The sequence below is a fragment of the Dipodomys ordii genome, unplaced genomic scaffold, assembly GCF_000151885.1.
Source record: "Dipodomys ordii isolate 6190 unplaced genomic scaffold, Dord_2.0 Scaffold1, whole genome shotgun sequence".
NCBI lineage: Eukaryota > Metazoa > Chordata > Mammalia > Rodentia > Heteromyidae > Dipodomys > Dipodomys ordii.
The window spans coordinates 39,854,051-39,874,847 of NW_012267217.1; the positions used below are offsets into that span (position 1 = coordinate 39,854,051).

The window sequence follows — 20,797 nt, forward strand, 5'->3', positions numbered from 1 at the left end:
TCAGGATACTTATTATCTTTTAATGGTTATTACCTACTTCTTTTAGAATGTGAAAATTAAACTGGGGAGGAACTGATTGCCAGTAGCTCACACCTGTAATCCTAGCTACTCTAGAGGCTGAGATCTGAGGATCATGATTCAAAGCCTGGGCAAGAAAAGTGTGAGACTCTTTATTTCCACTTTAAAAAATACTCAGAAAAAGTTGGAAGTGGTACTAGTGCTCAAGTGGTAGAACACTAGCCCTGAACACAAAGAGGTTCAGGAACAGCACCCAAGACCAGGAAAAAACAAAACAAAAAACGTAGGAGGAATTAGATGTGGGGTGGTAGAGTGACTATTAATTTCTACCTGAACCAGGAATGTTGATAAAGAGATGTGAACAATTTTAAGAGTCAAACTCTTGACTGCAACCCACAGGGGGGAAATGAATTTTACATTATATCTAGTATATAATTCATGTATATATTTATAATATTAAACAAATGTCTCAAGAAACTGGGCTTACTCTGTGTGCTTGGAGTCTCATTGTCATTTGAATTGATACTTATATGTCAAGTGTTTAGCCTTTTTTAGTACACTAATAAAATTATACTAATGAGTAATTTAATATAACCAGATTAAATGCTGATGGCTTACTTTCCTAACTCTTAATGAGAGAGGCTAACTCTTAATGGAGAGGGGAAAATTAGAATGTATTAACTTAGGGTTGGCAAAGTTTTTCTGTAATGGGCAGCTAATAAATCTTTTAGACTTTGTAAGTCACAAATTCTCTATTGTGCTTATTTGTCTCTGCCATTATAGTATAAAAGTAGCCATATATGGACAAGTAGGCAAATGAGCACCATTACAGTGTTCCAACAAAATTTGAATTTCATACAGTTTCCACATATTATGACAATTTTTTTCATTCACTTGATTTTTTTCAAATATTAAAAAAATGCAAACCTTGGATTTGGAGAGGTGTATGGTTCAAGTGAGAGAGCTCTGAAAGCCTAGTGAGAGCACCAAGCCCTGAGTTCGATCTTTAGAACCAGCACATTCTAAACAAAGCAAACACTACTCACAGTTCTGGGTGTAAAAATCAGATGGCATGCCCAGTTTGGCCTGTGGGCCATACTTTGCCAGCTCTTACATTAGCTTAAAAATGGAGAAAGTGAGTACTCTAGAAAATACCAAGTTTAGCAAGTGAATATGAAGCAGGGTTAAATCTTTAGGCACTTCTATTTTTTATATTTATGGATATGAGAGCTATATATGTTTGTATTGTCTTTTTTAATATTATATCTTGCAGACAGTGGATATTCATAAAGAGAAAGTTGCAAGAAGAGAAATTGGTATATTGACAACCAATAAAAACACTTCAAGGACACATAAGATTATTGCTCCAGCTAATCTTGAACGACCAGTTCGTTATATTAGAAAACCTATTGACTATACAATTCTAGATGATATTGGGCATGGAGTAAAGGTAGGTATAACTTGTCAAGCTTTTAAAAATATTAGCCCCAAATGGCACTCTAGAAAATTAAGCCTATGTCTTTCCTAAAGGACCAAATCTTGGCTCAGTTGTGGTTATGAAGATTCCTTGCTACTGTAAACTGTTTTATCCTTACTGCTTTTTCTTTGTATTCTCAAATTTTAAGTAACCGTTTTTGAATGGATTACATTTACATAATCAATTATGATAATATCAGATCAAATAAACTATGGCATAATCTTCATAGTCTTAATATGACTGAAAAATCATTCAGCATATTCTTAAAATATTTATCTCAAGCCGGGCGCTGGTGGCTCATGCCTGTAATCCTAGCTACTGAGGAGGCTGAGATATAAGGATCATGGTTCAAAGCCAGCCCAGGCAGGAAAGTCTGTGAAGCTCTTATCTCCAATTAACCACCAGAAAACCAGAAGTGGTGCTGTAGCTAAAGAGGTAGAGCACTAGCCTTGAGCTAAAGAGCTGAGGGACATAGTGCTTAGGCCCAGATTTCAAGCCCCACGACCGACCCCCCCCAAAAAAAAAAACTCAGAAATTTATTAGACTTTTGGCATTAGTTTTCAAAATAATGTAAATTATTAAACATACTTGTGACTTTTTCTAGAATAATTTTATCCCAGCATTTTGAGAATTGGGTAGATAAAAGTAAAATGTCAATTAATGTTTCTACAGTGTTGGAATATGTAGATATTACATAACTTTCCTATCTTTCAGGGTGTGTTTGAGTGCCTAATATGGTCCAAGGCTGGCCTTGAGCAAAAATGAGAGAACTTAACTGAAAAATAACTAAAGAGAATAGAGGGGGATGTGGCTTAACTGGTAAAGTGCCTGAACTAGAAACTTTTTTGAGTTCAAACTGCACTGTGGCTCCCCTGTACCCCCAAAAGTTAACTCCTAATAGGCTATTTTAGGGAATCTAATGCTAAAAGGCACTTGGAGTTTTTTTCTTTTTAAGATCAAATTATTGCTTGGCTGTATATAATAAAAAGGTGATCTTCTGCAATTCTTTCTTATTTTCAAAGTAATATGTATTCATATAGGACTCTATAGTCCCTTTACTATTTGTATTTCAGTGTGTACAGGTCACAATTTATAAATCTTCAATGAAATTAAGTTTTTTAATAAAACAGTATCTTAAATAATTTCATCAAAGAAACTCCTGTTCATGACACATTCTGCTTTAACCACTCTTTCTACGATCTACTGAAACATGGTTTTGTTAATGCTGAATGCTTAACTTGTTTTTTGTTTTTTCCTTTCTCTTCACATCCTGAAGTTTCAACTAACCTTTCAATGCTTTTTTTCCTTACCTCTTTTATTTGCTCCATTTATGCATTAAGTGGTTGCTTAGATTTAAGGTAAGAGATTCCAGGGCTGGATTTCCATTCTTTGTTCTTATGTAGAATATTACATATGGGGAGTAAACAGATCTTTGGCACTTGGCCTTCTAACATCAACAGTTTATCCCTCCTTTTGTTGTATAATTTGTCTTCATGTTCCTTGAGGGTAGATGTTTTTGTCTTACTTTGTTCACTGCTCTTTTGTACATAGAACAGTGCTTGACACAGATTAGGTGATTTATAAGTATTTGTATCAAATAATAAGTATTATTTGATAATTTTACAGTGTTGCTATATGTGAAACAAATGTAAGCTACCCTCTCATTAAATGTTACAAAATAAAATTAGCTGGATTTGTAGAAATGTGGAAATTGCATTATGGGTTGGAGGGCCAGCTAATGTGCTCTAACCCTCCCCCTGTGTAATAACTATTTTATTCTATAAGTGGCGTGCTTATTATATACCTGTTGCCAATATGCTGTTTGTTATCATTTTGACTTGTAATCAATATAAAGAAATTGAGAAGCAAGAAATACTTAGGGTGATGTATTTTTTTTAAGTTGCAGTATCATTTACAATAAAGAATTAGCCTTTAAAAATAGCTTTATAAAATTTTATATAAACTCTATGAGTTTTCAAAGGTGAATATTAATTGTATGTCAGACATTAAAAATGTGTGTATTTCAACAAAGTACAACTTAATAACTAGAGACAGAGGGTCAAAATATTGCTTTGTTGTAAAGTACTTGTCTGACATGTACAAGGTCCTGGGTTCAGTTTCCAGCACTCAAAAAGAAAAAAGGAAAATCCTGTTGTAGTTTGTTTGAGTAACATTTTAATGCTTTGAAGGATCAGTGGTGAGCATGACTTAACTATATATTCAAGAAGTTGTCAGCCGGGTGCCGGTAGCTCACGCCTGTAATCCTAGCTAGTAGAGCGGCTGAGATCTGAAGATTAGGATTCAAAGCCAGCAAGAAAGTCCGTGAAATTCTTATCTCCAATAAACCACCAGAAAACTCGAAGTGGCGCTGTAGCTCAAGCGGTAGAGCACTAGCCTTGAGCTGAAGAGCTGAGGGGCAGTACGCAAGCCCAGAGTTCAAGCCCCATGACTGACAAAAAAAAAAGAAAAAATCATCAGACGAAGTTTAACCAAAATTATTTTCACTAAACAAGGCATGCACTTCTTTTTTTTAGCCAAATTTTTGTAATTTGTTTTCAAACTTATTTTTGTGTAGTACCCTGTTGTTTGCATGTCTTCAGTGTAGTAATTGATAACCAGAAGACTAGACATGTCTGTTTGGAATCATTAACTAGTACTAATCATTACCATAGAAATTTTACCTCTTCAGGAAAGATTTGACTAAAAGAGCCCATGCAAATGTACTCCTTTGTTATTGACTGGAGTGTTGCCTATAAACTTTCAGTCTTGGTGTGCTACATATGTGTAACTGTGGGGAGATTCATTTTGCTTACAATAGGAAGGATGAAGTGAACTACTAAAAGGCTATGTGGCAGCTCTTACCTTTTTCCGCTGAAGTCTGTGTTTCACTTTTGGTTATCAGTATGTTAACTTCCAAAGTAATGGAAGTACAGAGAAATATTAACTGAAGAAGACGCAAGAGATAAGCCAGGCCTGGTAAGAGGCATAGGTACAAGGCTGGCCCTGGTTAAAAAATGTGAACGTTCTGAGAAATAATTAAAGCAAAATGGACTGGGGGTGTGGTAGAGCACTTGTCAGAGGCAGGGTCTTGAGTTCAAACCACAATCCATAATACCACCAAAAATACTTAACCTAGCAACTAACCAACTAACCAAACAAACCAAAATCCACAGAAGTAGACAAATCCATTATCATTAATGTTTAGCTCAATTGCCCAAGCTATTATCCGGACTGATTACCTTTAGGTCCCACTATTTTTCCTTCCTGACCTTCTTGGGTTCAGTGTCTGTTCCTGTGAAGGAGATGGACCCAACTGAGGGACTCCTAGGAAAAACTGAGAAATTACACTTTGATATAGTCCCTTAGCCTCTTTGTTCTTTGCACCAAAAGCTCCATTTCAGAAACCTAAAGAATTATATACTAGATGGTTACAGTGAAGAACAATGCTGGACAGAAATGAGCACCTAGCGTTGCTTGAGCAATTTCTTTTCATCTTCCATTCTGCATACAGATGAAACCTACACACATTCTTCCTCTTTTCCTTTTTTTTCCCCCAATTTGTTATTTGTTACTATAAAGGTGATGTACAGAGGGGTTAGGGTTACAGTTATGTCACCCCTTTCCCTGCTCTCTCCCAGTTTTTCCCTCCTTTTTACTTTGTATAATTATGTTCCTCTTTGTCCTGTTCTTCCTCATCACAGTCTACCACTACACTACCTCCAACCCAAATTTCTGTTTTGTTTCTTTTTTTTTAAACAGTTCCACTCAGGTTTTTAAAAATGAAATCTACCAGTTTCTTCTGACATTATTTCTTTTGTGCATATGTAATTTTTATAGAATTTGTACACATTTCTTTTAACTATGAACCCCAGTTATTTTTATATATGATTTTGTCCTCTACGCTCTTATTTTCAAAGGTCTTTATTTTTGTACACAGTTGTCTGGTAAGTGGTTGGTAAATGATAGTTCACAAATACCATTTTAGAACATATGTGTAAAATATGAACCTGCTGCTGCTATTCTGTTCCAGCAAGTCATCTTTCAGTGAGAGATTTCATAGCAGAATTAACGTCTCTTGTGAACTAGAAATACTTGCCAGCTTTACAAATAAGGCCCAGGTTCAGAAAAATGCTAGAAAGCACTGCCTTTTGTGTGTGCAATTCTAAGTATCAAACTTAGAGCCTTGTCAGGAACCAGTGGCTCGTGCCTGTAATTCTAGCTACTGAGGAGGCTGAGAGCTGAGGATGGTGGTTGGAAGCCAGCCCGGAGAAGGAAACGCTGTGATATTCTTGTCTCCAATTAATCACCATAAAGGAGGAAGTAGAACTGTGGCTGAAGTAGTAGAGTTATAGCCTTGAGCAGAAAAACACAGGGGTAGCACCCAGACCCTGAGTTCAGGCCCTAGCACTAGCACAAAAAAAAAAATCCCAAAACATAACAAACTATGAGCCTTATACATGCTAAGCTGAGCACTCTGCCAACCAAGTACTCTTAATGATGAGGACCCGTTCTAAAAACTATACCATTAAGTTATTTAACATTATTGAGTATGGTAACATTAATTCACAGCCACAATGTCACTAGACATTTTCACTATATGTGTTGTTGACTGAAACATCATTATATCTGGTTGTGTTACATATCATGATTCAAGTCGATATTGAATATACCAAAGGATGACAAATCAGGAAAGTCGAGTAAATTATAGAAGTAGAATAGTTGACCTTATGAATTGTGCTAATTGTAGAGTTTGCAAAAGAGAACCACACTAGACCAGACAGACCACTTTTGTTCTTAAAAGAACATCTACTTCTGTTCTTGTGCTGACTCTCATGACTTAAAATGATTTCTTCTAATTGGAGATTGCTCTGTGTTGAATAACCTGCTTTACTTAATAGCTTTTGATGATTTCTTTCATGGAATAAATAATATACATAATGAAGTTATTGTTGCTGTCAGTCACCTAAGTTTCATTAATTCCTTTCCTTTTCCTTCCCTTTCCCTCCCCTCCCCTTTCCTTTTCCTTCCCTTTCCCTTTCCCTTTCCCTCCCCTCCCTTCCCCTCTCTTTCCTGTCTGTCATGGGGCCTGAACTCTGGGACTGGGCACTGTCCCTCAGCTCTTCATCTCAAGGGTAGTGCTCTACCACTTGAGCCACAGTGCCACTTCCAGCTTTTTTTGCTTTATGTGGTACTGAGGAATTGAACCCAGGGCCTCATGTATGCAAGGCAAGCACTCAACCACTGAGCCACCTTCCCAGCCCTTATCTGAGCATAAATACATTTATACACACACATATGTATATATATATATATTTATTATTAAGTTGGTGTACAGAGGGGTTACCATTCCATAAGTCAAGTAGTATTTTTTTTTACAAAATTATTTTAGATCTGAATTATCATTTAACTTTAATTAAAATATTTTTACCATTTATAAAGAAATTAAGGTTTTGGTTTTTTTTGGGTTTTTTTTTGTGCTTGTACTAATACTTGAACTCAGGGCTTGGGCTCCATCCCTTAGCTTTTTCAGTCAAGGTTTGCATAACACGTAAGCCACAGCCCTGCTTCCAGCTTTTTGGTAGTTAATTGGACTATCATGGACTTTCCTGTCCTGAGTGGCTTCAAATCATGATCATTTGATCTCAGCCTCCCAGGTAGCTAGGATTACTGGTATGAGCCACTGGCATCTGGCAGTTATTAAGTTTTTTTAAAAAATTTTATTTACATTTATTACTGTTCTTCACTTTCCTTAATTCTGAGGGCAGTGTTTATTTTACATTTATTTTCATTGTGTTACACAGCACACAAACATTTGTGTTTCTGTGTGTGTGGACATGTGCGTGCCAGTGCCAGTATGGGAGCTTGAATTCAAGGCCTGATCACTGTCCCTTAGCTTTTTGCCACTGAACCACACTTCCACTTAGACTTTTTGCTGGTTAATTGGAGACAGTAGCCTCACAGCTGGCTTCCAACTGCAATCTTTAGATCTCAGCCTCCTGAGTAGCAAGGATTACCAAGTGTGGGCCACCAGCTCCTGGATAAGCACACAGACATTTTTTATAGAATAAAACTGCCTTGAAACAATTATCAGTGAACTATAAAGTGGTTTGGGTACTACACAGGTATTTAAGTGATTTAAGTTACTCATCCAACCTATTAATCAAACTAAGAATTCTCCAGATCACTCTTATTGACTCACCAGGTTTTAATTTATAGATTATTTGTTTCATTTTATTTTAAAGATAGATTCTAAGACTTAAAAATGATACTGCAATTTAAACAAAAACACTGTACCTACCAAAACTAAAATTAAAGTTGAGAAGTTATTTTCCAATAATTTAGCTATTCCATATATAGAATAAAATTTCTTTTACTCTTTTTTATTCTTGCTCCTTTTCCTTCCTGTTTCTAGCAAATTGATTTGTAGTTCAGTGTTTGGTTCACTTCTCCCTCATCTCTTAAAGTAACTTTGGGTTTTAAATTGTTTCATGTTGAGCTTAAAGGACTTTGTTTATTACATTTAACATCTTTTGGTATCATTAAATTAAGAGAAACGGTTTTTTAAAGCTGTGGTGGTTATTTGATCACTCCTAAAATTTTCTCCAAATGTGATTTTTTTAAAAAAGTTTTTTCTGGCATTTTTATGTTGAGGATATAATAGCATACCCTCTGCTTATTAATTTGAGAGAGCAAAGATACGTTAATTTTTATTCTTACTTGAGTCTTGTGTTTTATATTTATTATTCAAAACAGGGTAAAATGATCACAGAGAAATTATTCACTTTAAAAAAGTTGACATTTCAAAAAGTACCATTTGTCACTAAAGATTATTTTAACATCACACACAACTTATTCACTGGGCTCTTCATTTGAAGAAATGTTATTTCTTGATATATAATTTCTTACATACTGTTTTAGAACTTCAAAGAATCCCACCGAAGGGAGAATTAATTTTGGTAGTCTCAATACTTTGTATACAATTACAATTTGCTTTCTTAAAATTTATATTTTGACTTTGTAATTATAAATGTATTGATTTCAGGGATAAAATAATAGCTTTTTTACAAATATAATTTTATAATTCTAGACAGATAAAAATTTGAGGTTTGGTTTTGAAATGTGTTTTGACAATAGCAGTCCAAAATCTTAAGAGTTTCAAAATAGTCATGTATGAACTTATTTGGTTTATACATGAACATGAACAATGGTAGTCTCAAACAACTTGAGATTACATTTGAACTGTACTTGTGAATTACTTTTTTTTTTTTTAACTCATCAGATAATCCAGAGTTTTAGGGCTTTCTCTGTAACTGTTGCATATTCCCCTGATGACATTCATTCCTAAATTACTCATCTTTCTTACAATTTCATTTTCAGTTGGGATAGAATAGTCAGTGCAGTCATGATCCAGCTCTGAGTTAGACTGCTACTCTTTTCTCATGCCTGAATTAACTTTCACTTTGGGCCTGAGTGGGTCAAGTTTCTGTTTAAAGTAGGACATTGGCAATAGCTTTTGTGCTGCTTCCCGTGAATGGCATATATCAGTCCTAACTTTCTGATTCAGATGTTTAGGAATATGCTTCTAGCAATTTTCAGGTAGGTGATTTTCTCATAAGAGTACTTTAAAGAAATCTCAGGTGTAAGACTGATTCACAGCTTAAAAAACACTAAGATTTTCTCTGCATATCATATAATTTATCTTTATTTTCATACTCCCTAGCTATAATGGACTGATTATTTGCATAATTGCACATTTTTTATTTGGGAAATGTGTTTTGTTGGAAAGAGTAAAAAATGAATTGCTTAAAGGCTGTATTGTTTCTGATTGAATTGTTTTTAATTAAAACTAAATATTTTATAACTATTTCAGGTGAATGTAATATCAAATAGTCTAACCAGTGATCTGTTGGTGTGATGGCTTAATGGCAAATAAATTCTTTCCATACAAGTTTCCTATCATTTGAAAATCTCATGTTAGGAAGAGTCCTTTGAGTACAACTGTAGAATAATAGTAGAGTAGAAATTGCATATGAAATGCATGGCCTCTGATTTTTTTTCCTATATTTAAGTCTTCCCCTCTTTTGTTAAATAGCATTATTTCCCAAAAGTAATACTGGATTTTACTGTGTACAAGTTAAGTTGGGCTTTCCTCAACATTTTTTAGGTGAGTACCCAGAATATGAAGATGGGTGGGCTGCCACGTACAACACCTCCAACTCAGAAGCCTCCCAGCCCCCCAATGTCAGGGAAAGGGACACTTGGGTAAGTATATCAATAAGTAGTAGTAGATATCCATTTCATGTAGTGTTCTGTTAAAAATCACACACAATCTACGTTTAGTTTTGAATATTTGAAGAGAGAGCATTTTCTTCCTAGGGTTATTTTTTGTGTTCATAAAACTCCTTTTTTTTCTGGAAATGACAGTTTATACATTAAAAAGTTTATCTAGAAATTATTTTTAATGAATTTTAGATTCAGATAAAATCTTAAAATAAAAAATAAAATTTGTGGTTTTGTATAAAGACTCATTTTAATTTATCATTTTTCAGAAGTTTTTATAGTTTCTTCAACTTATTAAAGTATCCTCAAAGTGGCTATATAGATTAGAAATTTCTATATAACCTGTTATGATACAGTTGAGCTTTGATTTAGAATTGGGCTTTGGATTTGACTTAGGCAAAAATGATAAATGAATGGAAAAACTTGTTGTTTTTTTTTTCTCTTTAACATCAGAGTGTAAGCTTGGTTTATTGTGCTTACGATATATGAACATGTGAGCATAATAGCCCAGAAGCCATCTAGTTATTCTGGTTTGGTTCTGTTGCTTTCTTTGTGGTGCTGTGTAGCCAGTCTCTCAATAGTTCAGTTTTTTCATCTGTAAAATGGGGTAATATTCACCTTCTATCAACTTTTCAGTCACTGTAACACAAATTGGATTTTAGAAAATGTATAAGGTAAACAAAATACTTTGACAACTATTGGCTTTGTGATATATTCTAAAAGGTTTTAATTGGCAATCTTGTTTTTGGCCCCCTCACCAAAAAATAAAAAAATAAAAAAACCCATAACCTCCCACACTACCACACAAATAAACAAACATCGAATCAACAGAACACTATAAAGGAAAAAACAAAACAAAAGCCAAAACTTCTCCTTCCCCTCCAAACTAAAACCCAGTCACACACTATGGATTGAGACAGACAAAAATGAGTTGCAAGAAAGATGAGGATAGTGTTGGAAGAAGAATTTCAATTATGACAGTGAGAGACAAAAGAATAAAAATGATTACCAACCAGGACCAGTCTGACTTTATTTGAAGTGGTCAGAAAAGTTCTGCTTCAAATGGAGAGGAAAGATGAAATAAGAAACTAAAAGGTAGTAAGCAGATGACTTAACAGGGTATAATGGTGCACTGGGAAGAGAAGGGAGATCCAGAAGAAGGTCTTTATTTAGTTTTCCTGTAGAACATTTACATTTTTGTCATATATAGTGCTTAATGAATTTTGTTAGTGTTTAAATCAAGATTGTTAGCAAGATAACTCAGACTCTAATAAATAAAATATTTTGCCCTTCAAATTTTGTTTCTCTTCCATTTTAACAGTGGTTTTTGCAGGAGACCAGTGTTGCTGATGGACATGGACTCTTTTTTTTTTTTAATCACATAGGATACCTAGTTACCATATATTGTTTTTCTTATTTGTTTTTAAACCATGTTCAGATCATTTCCTTTTTACTCTGTAGCTCTCAGTTATTAATAAAAGTTTTTTTCTTGGATGAGACAAATTTTTTATTTTCTGGAAAACTATCTAAAATTAGATGTTTAGAAATTAATCTTTTTTTTTTTTTGGTCCGGTCATGGGGCCTGAACTCTCGGCTTGGGCGCTGTCCCTCAGCTCTTCAGCTCAAGGCTAGCGCTCCACCACTGGAGCCACAGTGCCACTTCCAGCTTTTTTCTTTTTGCTTATGTGGTGCTGAGGAATCGAACCCAGGGCCTCAGGCATGCAAGGCAAGCGCTCTACCACTGAGCCACCTTCCCAGCCCTAGAAATTAATCATTTTGTGTATTTTTAATATTTGTATTATAATGCTAAAGATGCTTAAACTTCTTTTTAATAGTTTGATCCAGGATCTTGACATTTCATTACTTCTTTGACTCAATATTCCATCTAGTGCCCCTTATTTATTTCTCATTGTCAAGTTATATATTTGAGACTTTGAAGGTAGTAGAGTCAACACTGTTATTGCACGATGATTTCATTGAAATCACTGAGCTGTAACTTCATTGTCCCAAGAAAATAATGCTTGAAATCAAGGAGTGTTAAGGAAGTGCAACATCTTTCAAGAAAAAGGAGACTCTTTGATTTTGACATCTGAGATATCACTGTTCAAAATCTTACATATTAGATACCAGTTTCATATTTGTCATTGTCCTGAAGAATTTTGACAGAGATGAGAACTGATTTAATAATCATTTATGTCTCAGTGTGCATCTTCCTATTATATTTCCTATCTTACTTTTTCATCTCCTCCTTTAAAAGGAAAATTGGGGAAGGAGAGAAGGAAATATATGTTAATATCATCTGGTTTGTATCTTGAAGTAAGATAGAAGTGTTTAGATGATTAAAAAATAGTTTATCCTCTTATATGTAGAACTCTGAAGAGGGAAAGAGGAAAGAAATGAGGCAAAAGTTAAAGGAGAAAAATGTGGTAGTATATTTTTATGTGCAAATATATTTGATATCTACGTATTTAGTAAAGGGAAATAAATTGTTACGGCTGTTATTGGATGTCTGTGGGGTTTGTGAATCCAAAATCCAAAATCGTTGTTTCTATTTGAATATCTTTGGTTAGGAAGAGAAGGAAGAGGAAGAAAATTAGTGCATTCATGCAGTGCATTTGGGTGTTTTTGACATAATTAAAATAATTCCAACTCTGCTAAGAAAGAGTAGAGTCTAGGAAACATTGGCTTCAATAGTAGAGAATTCTGTGTTCTCAAAAACTAAATAAACAAAATTGGCTTAGTACAGGGAAATGAGGTTGGAGAGTGAGAAATAACAGTATTCACCAGAACCCTGATGGTGGAGGAGAGATAGCAATTGGTAGCTGGGAAAGACCACATTTCCTATTTCTGATTACAAATTGTATTTCACTACTGGCAATTATTTGAATTGATTGCCCCAAAACCTGATTAATCACACGATACATCCGCTCTTCTTTTTGTAGGCGGCACTCCCCCTATCGCACACTGGAGCCAGTGCGTCCTCCAGTGGTACCAAATGATTACGTACCTAGCCCAACCCGTAATATGGCTCCCTCGCAGCAGAGCCCTGTGAGGACAGCTTCTGTGAATCAAAGAAATCGAACTTACAGGTATTTTCTCTACCTCAGCGCAAAGCGTGATGGTTTAGAACCATATTTGTTCAGATAAATCTTTCTCATTTTCCAAGCGCTAAGTTCTAGTTCTTTTCCTCACTCTACTCTTCCAAACCTCATCTGATTCCACCCCTCCTCATGTTCTGATGCAACTGAGCAGTCAGGAAGCTAAAATGGAACAGGTATTTCCCAGTGCAAACTTTGCTACAAAAAAAGTTTAATTGATATAAAAAAATTATGGACCAGGTGTGGAAAGTTGAAAATACTTTTTTAGTGGAACTTTACAGATGAAAAACTACACAATAAAATATTAGGTTGAGATAGTCTATCAAGATAACATAAAATAATTTAGGAAAATGTTTTATGTTTCTTCAGTTGAGTATTAAAACTGGAAAATAAGAAGGTAGTATTCATTATTTTTTATGTGTTGTCCCAGTGTGTTTTACTTGTCTTTATTTTTTTCCGTTTCTTTCTTTTTTTTTTGTCAGTCATGGGTCTTGAACTCTGGGACTGGGCGCTGTCCCTCAGTTCTTCAGCTCAAGGCTAATGCTCTGCCTTTTGAGCCACAACACCACTTCCAGTTTTCTGAGTGGTTTATTGGAGATAAGACTCATGGACTTTCCTGCCCCGGCTGGCTTTGAACCGTGATCCTCAGATCTCAGCCTCCCGAGTAGCTAGTATTACAGGCATGAGCCACCGGCGCCCGGCTCAGTTTCTTTAATACCTCTTACTGAAAGCTGCCAAAGGAAGCTTGCAGAACTCAACTAACAACTTGACTAACAAATTTGTATTTGAAATGGAAAGTATTTGAAACCTTTCCTGTGGCTAAGTTCATTTCAGAGAATGTTGGGAAATGCTGAGTGTATCTTACTCTCTATAAATTCTCAAATGGTATGGCTTTTTATTTCTTCAGCAGCAGTGGGAGTAGTGGAGGAAGCCACCCAAGCAGTCGGAGCAGCAGTCGAGAGAACAGTGGAAGTGGGAGTGTGGGGGTTCCGATTGCCGTGCCTACTCCCTCTCCTCCCAGTGTCTTCCCAGGTAAAGAACTGACGGTTCTTTGTGCTACTTCTCTTTTGTGAATTCCAATTCAGATTGTAATTTAATTGTTGGGGGCTGTCTCTCCTACCTCCTCCTCCTTCTCCTGCTGTTCTTATTCCTCCTCCCCCTCTCCCTCCTTTTTTTTAAAAAATATATTTTTTATTGTAAAGATACTGTCAGAAGGGTTACAGTTACATGAGCAAGGTAATGAGTCCATTTCCTATCGAACATTGTTACCTTCTCCTTTGTTTTCCCCCTACCATCCCTTTTCTCCCCACCTCCTCCGTCCCTCCCAAGTTGTAAAGTTCATTTTCAGCATAGTGTTCCCTCCTTTTTTGTGTGCTGAGGATCAAATCTAAAGCCCTATGCAAGTAAGCTTTCTCTTTAATCAGGATTAAAAAATTCTTTTAGTACTCCATAAATATTGGGAAGGCTTTATATATTTGTTATTTTAGCCAAGTGCTATTTAAAATTTTGCTATTTTTATACTTCTCTATTACTTGAAATTATGGTTTTGGTGTTTTGAGGTTTCAGGTGCCATTTTTTGGTATGAATTTTAGATGTGTAATTGCTGCTAGTGTTGTGACAGTGCATGCATTTGGACATGGGCTAGGGGTCTGATAACATTGATGTGAGACTGGTAACCAAAGACAATAAAATGAAGTAGGCTTAAAAGTTACATTTAGTGAATTGTTAGAATTTGATTTTCTCTAAAATGGTACTCATTTTTTTCCCCCTCCAAAATAGGAAAATATGCTTATTTGATAGGAGGACATAGAAAGTTTAAGTTTTGGGAAGTGGTGCTGTGACTCAAGTGGTAGAGTGCTAACACTGAGCAAAAAAGAAGCTCAGGGACAGTGCCCAAGCCCAGAGTTCAAGCCCCAGGACTGGCAAAAAGTTTAAATTATGGTCTGGAGACATGACTCAAGTGGTAGAGCACCTACCTGACAAGCATAAGGCTCTTGAGTTCAAATGCCACTAATGGGAAAAAAGTTTAAATTTAGTTTTAAAAGCATAACACAAAAGACATTAGAATACAATATTACATATTTAAGGTGGCCATGGTGGTACATCCATGTAGTTCTATTAATAACTTCACCAATATAATGAGACCCTGTGTCAAGAAAGAAAAACTATCTATTTTATCATGAAAAATATTTGAGTATGCATATGTGTGCTTGTGTGATAAGATATTTGTCTGACATATGGCTGTTTTCTGACTTGTAAAATTCAAACAGAGTACTGATTTTTAGAAATGCATTATGCTTAGTTTTGTATACTATTTACAGAATGTTATGCTAAACGTAACACACAGGGAGCTGTTGCTAGATTAGTAGTGTTCACATAAAAAGGAGGACTTGTTTATAATGAATTTAAAAATTTATACATTACTCTGAGCATCTTACATTGTTTGTTGCATATCTAATGTCCTTTAACATAAGCTTCATTCTTTTCTCAACTCTTCTTTTTTTTTGGTTTTGTTTTGTTTTTGGCTATTGATAAACCCTGATGTCTAACATTAAATACTCTAATGCCTTTTCTAATCCAGCCTAATGTGACTGCCTCATTAATGCTGCTTCTTACTCCTCTTTCCCCTTAGCCCCCGCTGGCTCTGCTGGCACTCCTCCCCTTCCTGCTACTTCTGCATCTGCCCCTACCCCTCTTGTTCCTGCTCCTGTCCCCTCCTCTGCTGCCCCAGAAGCTGCTGCTGGGGGTGCCCAGACCCTTGCTGATGGCTTCACTTCTCCAACTCCCCCTGTTGTTTCTTCTAATCCCCCTACAGGTGAGTATTCACTGACAGGCAGATCCAGTCATCTGGCTATTCTTACCTAGAACTGCAACTTTATTTTATTTTTATTTTTTGTTTCTTGGGTTGGTTGTACATTGTATTAGATAGATAGATAGATAGATAGATAGATAGATAGATAGATAGATAGATAGATAGATAGATAAAATGTTCTAACTAGAAAGTGGTATGTGATCAGAGATAAGAATTTCTTTTTTTTTTTTAGAGATAAGAATTTCTTGCGAATAGACATATCTTAAATTTCATTTATTAAAGGATTGTAAACTTAGTATTGAGCTGACTTCTGTACAGTTTGGAAGTCACTAGAAATTTGTTATAGGTCAAGTAATTAACAAAAAGAATATTATTGAAAAAATGATATTGAAAGGGGTATTTTATAGAAATATTTCATGTAACAAATTAAGAGCCCTTGTACATCTCTTAGAATCTCCTAGCAGAATTGGAAACTCAATGGATTTCTAAAGGATTTCAGGTTTATTTAAGTTAATTGTGTTTTAGTGTTTTAAAATTACAACCTAAAATGTGTTTAATGAGATAGGAGATAAAGACTCATTTGTTACAAACATTTAAATACTGATAACTGGTTAAAGAGTTTTTATCTGTTCTAAAAATGTATATATATATATATATATATATATATATATATATATATATATATATATATATGGACACATTACTCTAGTGTTTAGCTTGCCAGTAAAATACAGAGTAAATGTTCACTTCTATAACCAGATACATTTTAAAAGACACTTTTAGCTAAATTGGATTTAGATGCTGTAGCTTTTATAATAACACTTACAACAAAAGCTTTCTGATATTAGAGGAAATGATTTTAGTTTTTCACCATTTAATATGATGTTTGCTGTTGGTCTGTCATATATAGCCTTTATTACGTTGAGGTATGTTCCTTCTATTCCTAGCTTCTGTTGAAGGCTTTTTCTGCATCTTTTGATACGATCATGTGATTCTCGTCTCACTCTGCTAATAGGGTGTATTATGTTTATTGATTTACATCTCTTGCATCTCTGGGATAAAACCCACTTGTTCATGGTGTATAATTTTGTTGATTAGTTGTTGAATTCTGTTGTCAAATATTTTATTAAGGAGCTTTGTGTTCATACTCATTAGAGAGATTGGTCTGTAGTTCTCTTTGTCATTGGGTCCCTACCTGGTTTGGGGATGAGTATAATGTTGGCATCATAAAATGTATTTGGTAGTAATCCTTGCATTTCTTTTTTTCTTTTTTTTTTGGGGTCCAGTCGTGGGGCCTGAACTCTGGGCCTGGATGCTGTCCCTCAGCTCTTCAGCTCAAAGCTAGCGCTCTACCACTTGAGCCACAGCGCCACTTCCGGCTTTTTTCTTTTTGCTTATGTGGTGCTGAGGAATCGAACCCAGGGCCTCATGCATGCAAGGCAAGCACTCTACCACTGAACTACCTTCCCAGCCCCATTTCATTTCTATTTTATGGAAAAGTTTGGAAACTATAGGTGTTAATCTTTAAAGGTCTTACAGAATTCAGTTGTGAATCCATCCAACATAACCTCAACTTTTTCTTGTTGGAAGTCTCTTTATTACTTCCTTGATCTCATTGTGTATTTTGAGTCTGTTTTAATATTATGGGTCTTTTTGGTTCTGTTTAGGCAGCTTGTATATCTCTAGGAATTTATCTGTTTCTACTAGATTTTCCATCTTATTTGAGTATAGGGTTTGAAAGTAGTCCCTCATAGTCTTGGATTTCTTAGATGTTTATTGTGATGTTTCCTTTGTCATCTCTAATTTGTTGATTTGAATCTCTTTTTTCCTTTTATTCATCAATTTAGCTAGGAGTTTTTCAATTTTATTAAGTTTTTCAAAGAGTTAGCTTTTTGTTTTGTTGATTCTATGTACAATTTTTTTTTAGTTTGTAATTCATTGATTTCTGCCATAATCTTTACTATCTTCTCCATTTGATAGTTTTGAGTTTCATTTGTTCCCATTTTTCTAGCAGCTTTCGCTGCATCCTGACGACGTTATTTCCTTGAGCTGTTTCTGTTTTCTGTATTCATGTATTTGGAATTACGAACTTGCCTCGTTTTCATTTTCATTCAATTGTAGGGACTTAACCTATTTTTTTCATGGATCCACCTGTTATTTGGCAGTGTGTTGTTCAGTCTCCATATGTTTGAATATTTCCTGTAGTATCTTTCGCTGTTAAGATCTAGTTTAATTCCATTGTGATCAGATAGGATGCAGGGAGTTATCTCAATCCTTTTGTATTTGCTAAGGCTTGTTGAATGTTTTAGGATATGATCTATTTTGGAAGTTTCCATGGACTGCTGAGGAGAATTAGGTAGTTGTTGGATGAAGTACTCCGAAGATGTCTGTTAAGTCCATTTGAATTATGGTGTCATTTAATTCAGAGGCTTTTTCACTGATTTTTTGTTTGGCTGTCCTGTCGTTTGTTGAGAGTGGAAGTGTTAAAGTCTCCCACTGTTACTGGAGTCTATCAGTTTCTTTTAAGTCTAAGAGTGTTTGTTTAATGTGTTTATAGGTGCCCCATTGTTTGGTCCTTATATATATTGACCACTGTAATTTCCTCTTTGTGGATCATCGTTTCTACCTAGGTCTACTGATAATTAGCCATAAGGTCTTACTCATTTATTTATATTGTAAAGGTGGTACAGAGGGGTTATGATTACATAAGTCAGGTAATGAGTACATTTGCTTTTGAACAGTGTCACCTCTTCCCTAATTTTTTCCCAGTTTTTTCCCTCAGCCATAGGATTTTTTAAAAACTTAATTTGACCTCAAAGAAGGCAGATATCTCATTAATATGTAGTGTCTCATGGTTTTGAATCAAGCTAACATATAACAGTTGAAAATTTAAACTGCATTTATAGAATTTATGATGGTGTTAATCGGATTTTTTTACTTGAAGATCCTAGGTTTGTGTTAGTTTAGATTTAATTAATAAAATGCCATGGATATATTTTTTATCTAATGCTTCAAATGAATAAATGTGCCATACAATAATTAAATAATTCTTTGGTGCTTTGCAATATATTACTTTTCGTCATGGTTACTTACATTTCTTAGCTGTCAGTGAATTAAGTTTAAACTTGAATGTATCAGACTTTATACAGCAAAGTTTTTGGTTTTCATCCATATATAAGAACATTTAATTGTATGGTATATTTTGAGTGCTTTTATAATATTCAATGTATGACTCCATAATCCAAGTTTTATAAATTTATGGGGTTCCTGAAGAGCATCCGTAATTGCATAAAATAATTTTATAATTACAGATAAAATGAAAAATTGTCAAAGATGAAAAATTGTCAAATAATTTTTCTTTTCACTCTTCTTTCTTCCTGTTTTTACTGCTTTTTTTCCTTTCCCCCTTTTCTTCCCTGTCCCCTAAGCCCTCCATCAGTTCCTCCTTTTCCCTTCCCATTTTGCTTCCCTTCCCGTCTTCCTCCTCCTGTCATGAATTTTAATGTGATGATTTTGTATCATAATGTTATAATTTTATAACTAGACAGTAACTTTTGTATTGTCTTTCAGATCACAACTAATGGGATAAACACTGTTACAGTGTGGGCAGTGTTTCGAAGCACTTTTGTGAATCTGAAATAATTTTCTTTTAATCATAGACTTATGTTCTGTACTTTTTCAGGTCATCCTGTTCAGTTCTACAGCATGAATAGGCCTGTCTCTCGTCATACTCCCCCAACAATAGGAGGTTCGCTGCCCTATAGACGCCCTCCTTCCATAACTTCACAAACTAGCCTTCAGAATCAGATGAATGGAGGACCTTTTTATAGTCAGAATCCAGGTTAGATTTTCATTTTGTGAATTGTACCTAATTGAATATCTTTAATTAAAAACTTTTAGTTATAATTAGCCCATAACAAGTGGTTAACACTATTTGTGGAATGATTAGAAGAATGAATATTAGATTGCTAATAATACTGTATCTAATATACCTCTCTCTACCTTTCCTCTAATTTCCCTCTCCACTTCTTTCTCTTTCCCCTTCCCTCCATCCTTCTCTTTGTCACTGTCTCTCCCTTTGTCCTTCTCTTCCTTCACTCAATACATGATTTGTTTGTAAAGTTGTAGAACTTAATCTTTCTTTTTTTAAAAAAATATTATCTTTAAATTGTTGTACAAAGGAGTTGCCACTTGACAAAACGATTTGTGAATAGAATGTGTCTTGATAAGTGTCATCTTTTTCAACGTGCTCACTCATCCCTCCCAACTCACCCCTTCCCTCACTTAATTTTGTAATTTTTCCTTGCTATTCTTAAACTTTTGACTGCACTCTCCCCATTTCTTCTCTTCATTTGTTTATATCCCTCTCCTTGGCGCCATCTCTCTCCTTTCAAGTACCATTTCCTGGTGTTCATTTTGTTGACCTTTGATTTAGCCTTTCTAAGAAATTATAGTGTTTGAGTTCTCTCTGAATCAACCTTATTTCGGTTAATATGTTTTTGTGCACTTGTATATAGAACTTAACATTTCAAAACAATTCTTTTTGAATGCGTTATTGATTATTTGCTTTTAGTACCAGGGGGGTGTAGGGTGATTTATGCCTGTAATCTCAGTTACTTGAGAGGCAGAGCATGCAGGATGGTTTGAGGCTATCCTGTACAAAAATTAAACTGGGTGTGGTAGTATACTTAGTATACTTGTGGTATAGCTACCAGAGGGGAGAATTGTAGTCAGAGGCCTGGCCTTGGCATGAAACATGAGACCTTACCTGAAAAGTTAAATAAAAGAAATATATACTATCTTACTCAATTATTATACCAAATCTCTGAAGGAAAAACTGGGATTAGAGAAATTGGCTCAACTGTAACAATTACAATAAATAATTCAATCTTATATACCCAACTAATCTGGCACATATTTAATCATTCATTCATTTATGTATTTATTTATCTGTGCCCATATTGGGGCTTGAACTCAGGGCCTGGGCGCTGTCCCTTAGGTTGTTTGCTCAAGGATAGCATCTACCACTTAAGCCACAGTTCCTGTCTTGGGAGAAGGGAGTGCTTAATTGGAGATAAGAGTCTCTTGCACTCTCCTGCCCAGGCTGGCTTC

At 35.1% G+C, this 20,797-nt stretch overlaps 1 protein-coding gene across 5 annotated transcripts in view; it reads left to right on the forward strand.

The window, feature by feature from the left end:
• Abi2 (abl-interactor 2) overlaps positions 1-20,797 on the forward strand; it is a 73,669-nt gene that overhangs the window by 31,660 nt on the left and 21,212 nt on the right. For 2 of the 5 annotated variants that reach the window (XM_013009934.1, XM_013009905.1), the window contains exons 3-7: positions 1,292-1,468; positions 9,660-9,757; positions 12,718-12,864; positions 13,781-13,905; positions 19,368-19,526. In XM_013009934.1, coding sequence (XP_012865388.1) covers positions 1,292-1,468; positions 9,660-9,757; positions 12,718-12,864; positions 13,781-13,905; positions 19,368-19,526 — 706 coding nt within the window. The remainder of the gene's footprint in view (positions 1-1,291; positions 1,469-9,659; positions 9,758-12,717; positions 12,865-13,780; positions 13,906-19,367; positions 19,527-20,797) is intronic. The other 3 variants (XM_013009912.1, XM_013009928.1, XM_013009920.1) reach the window with 3 other exon arrangements.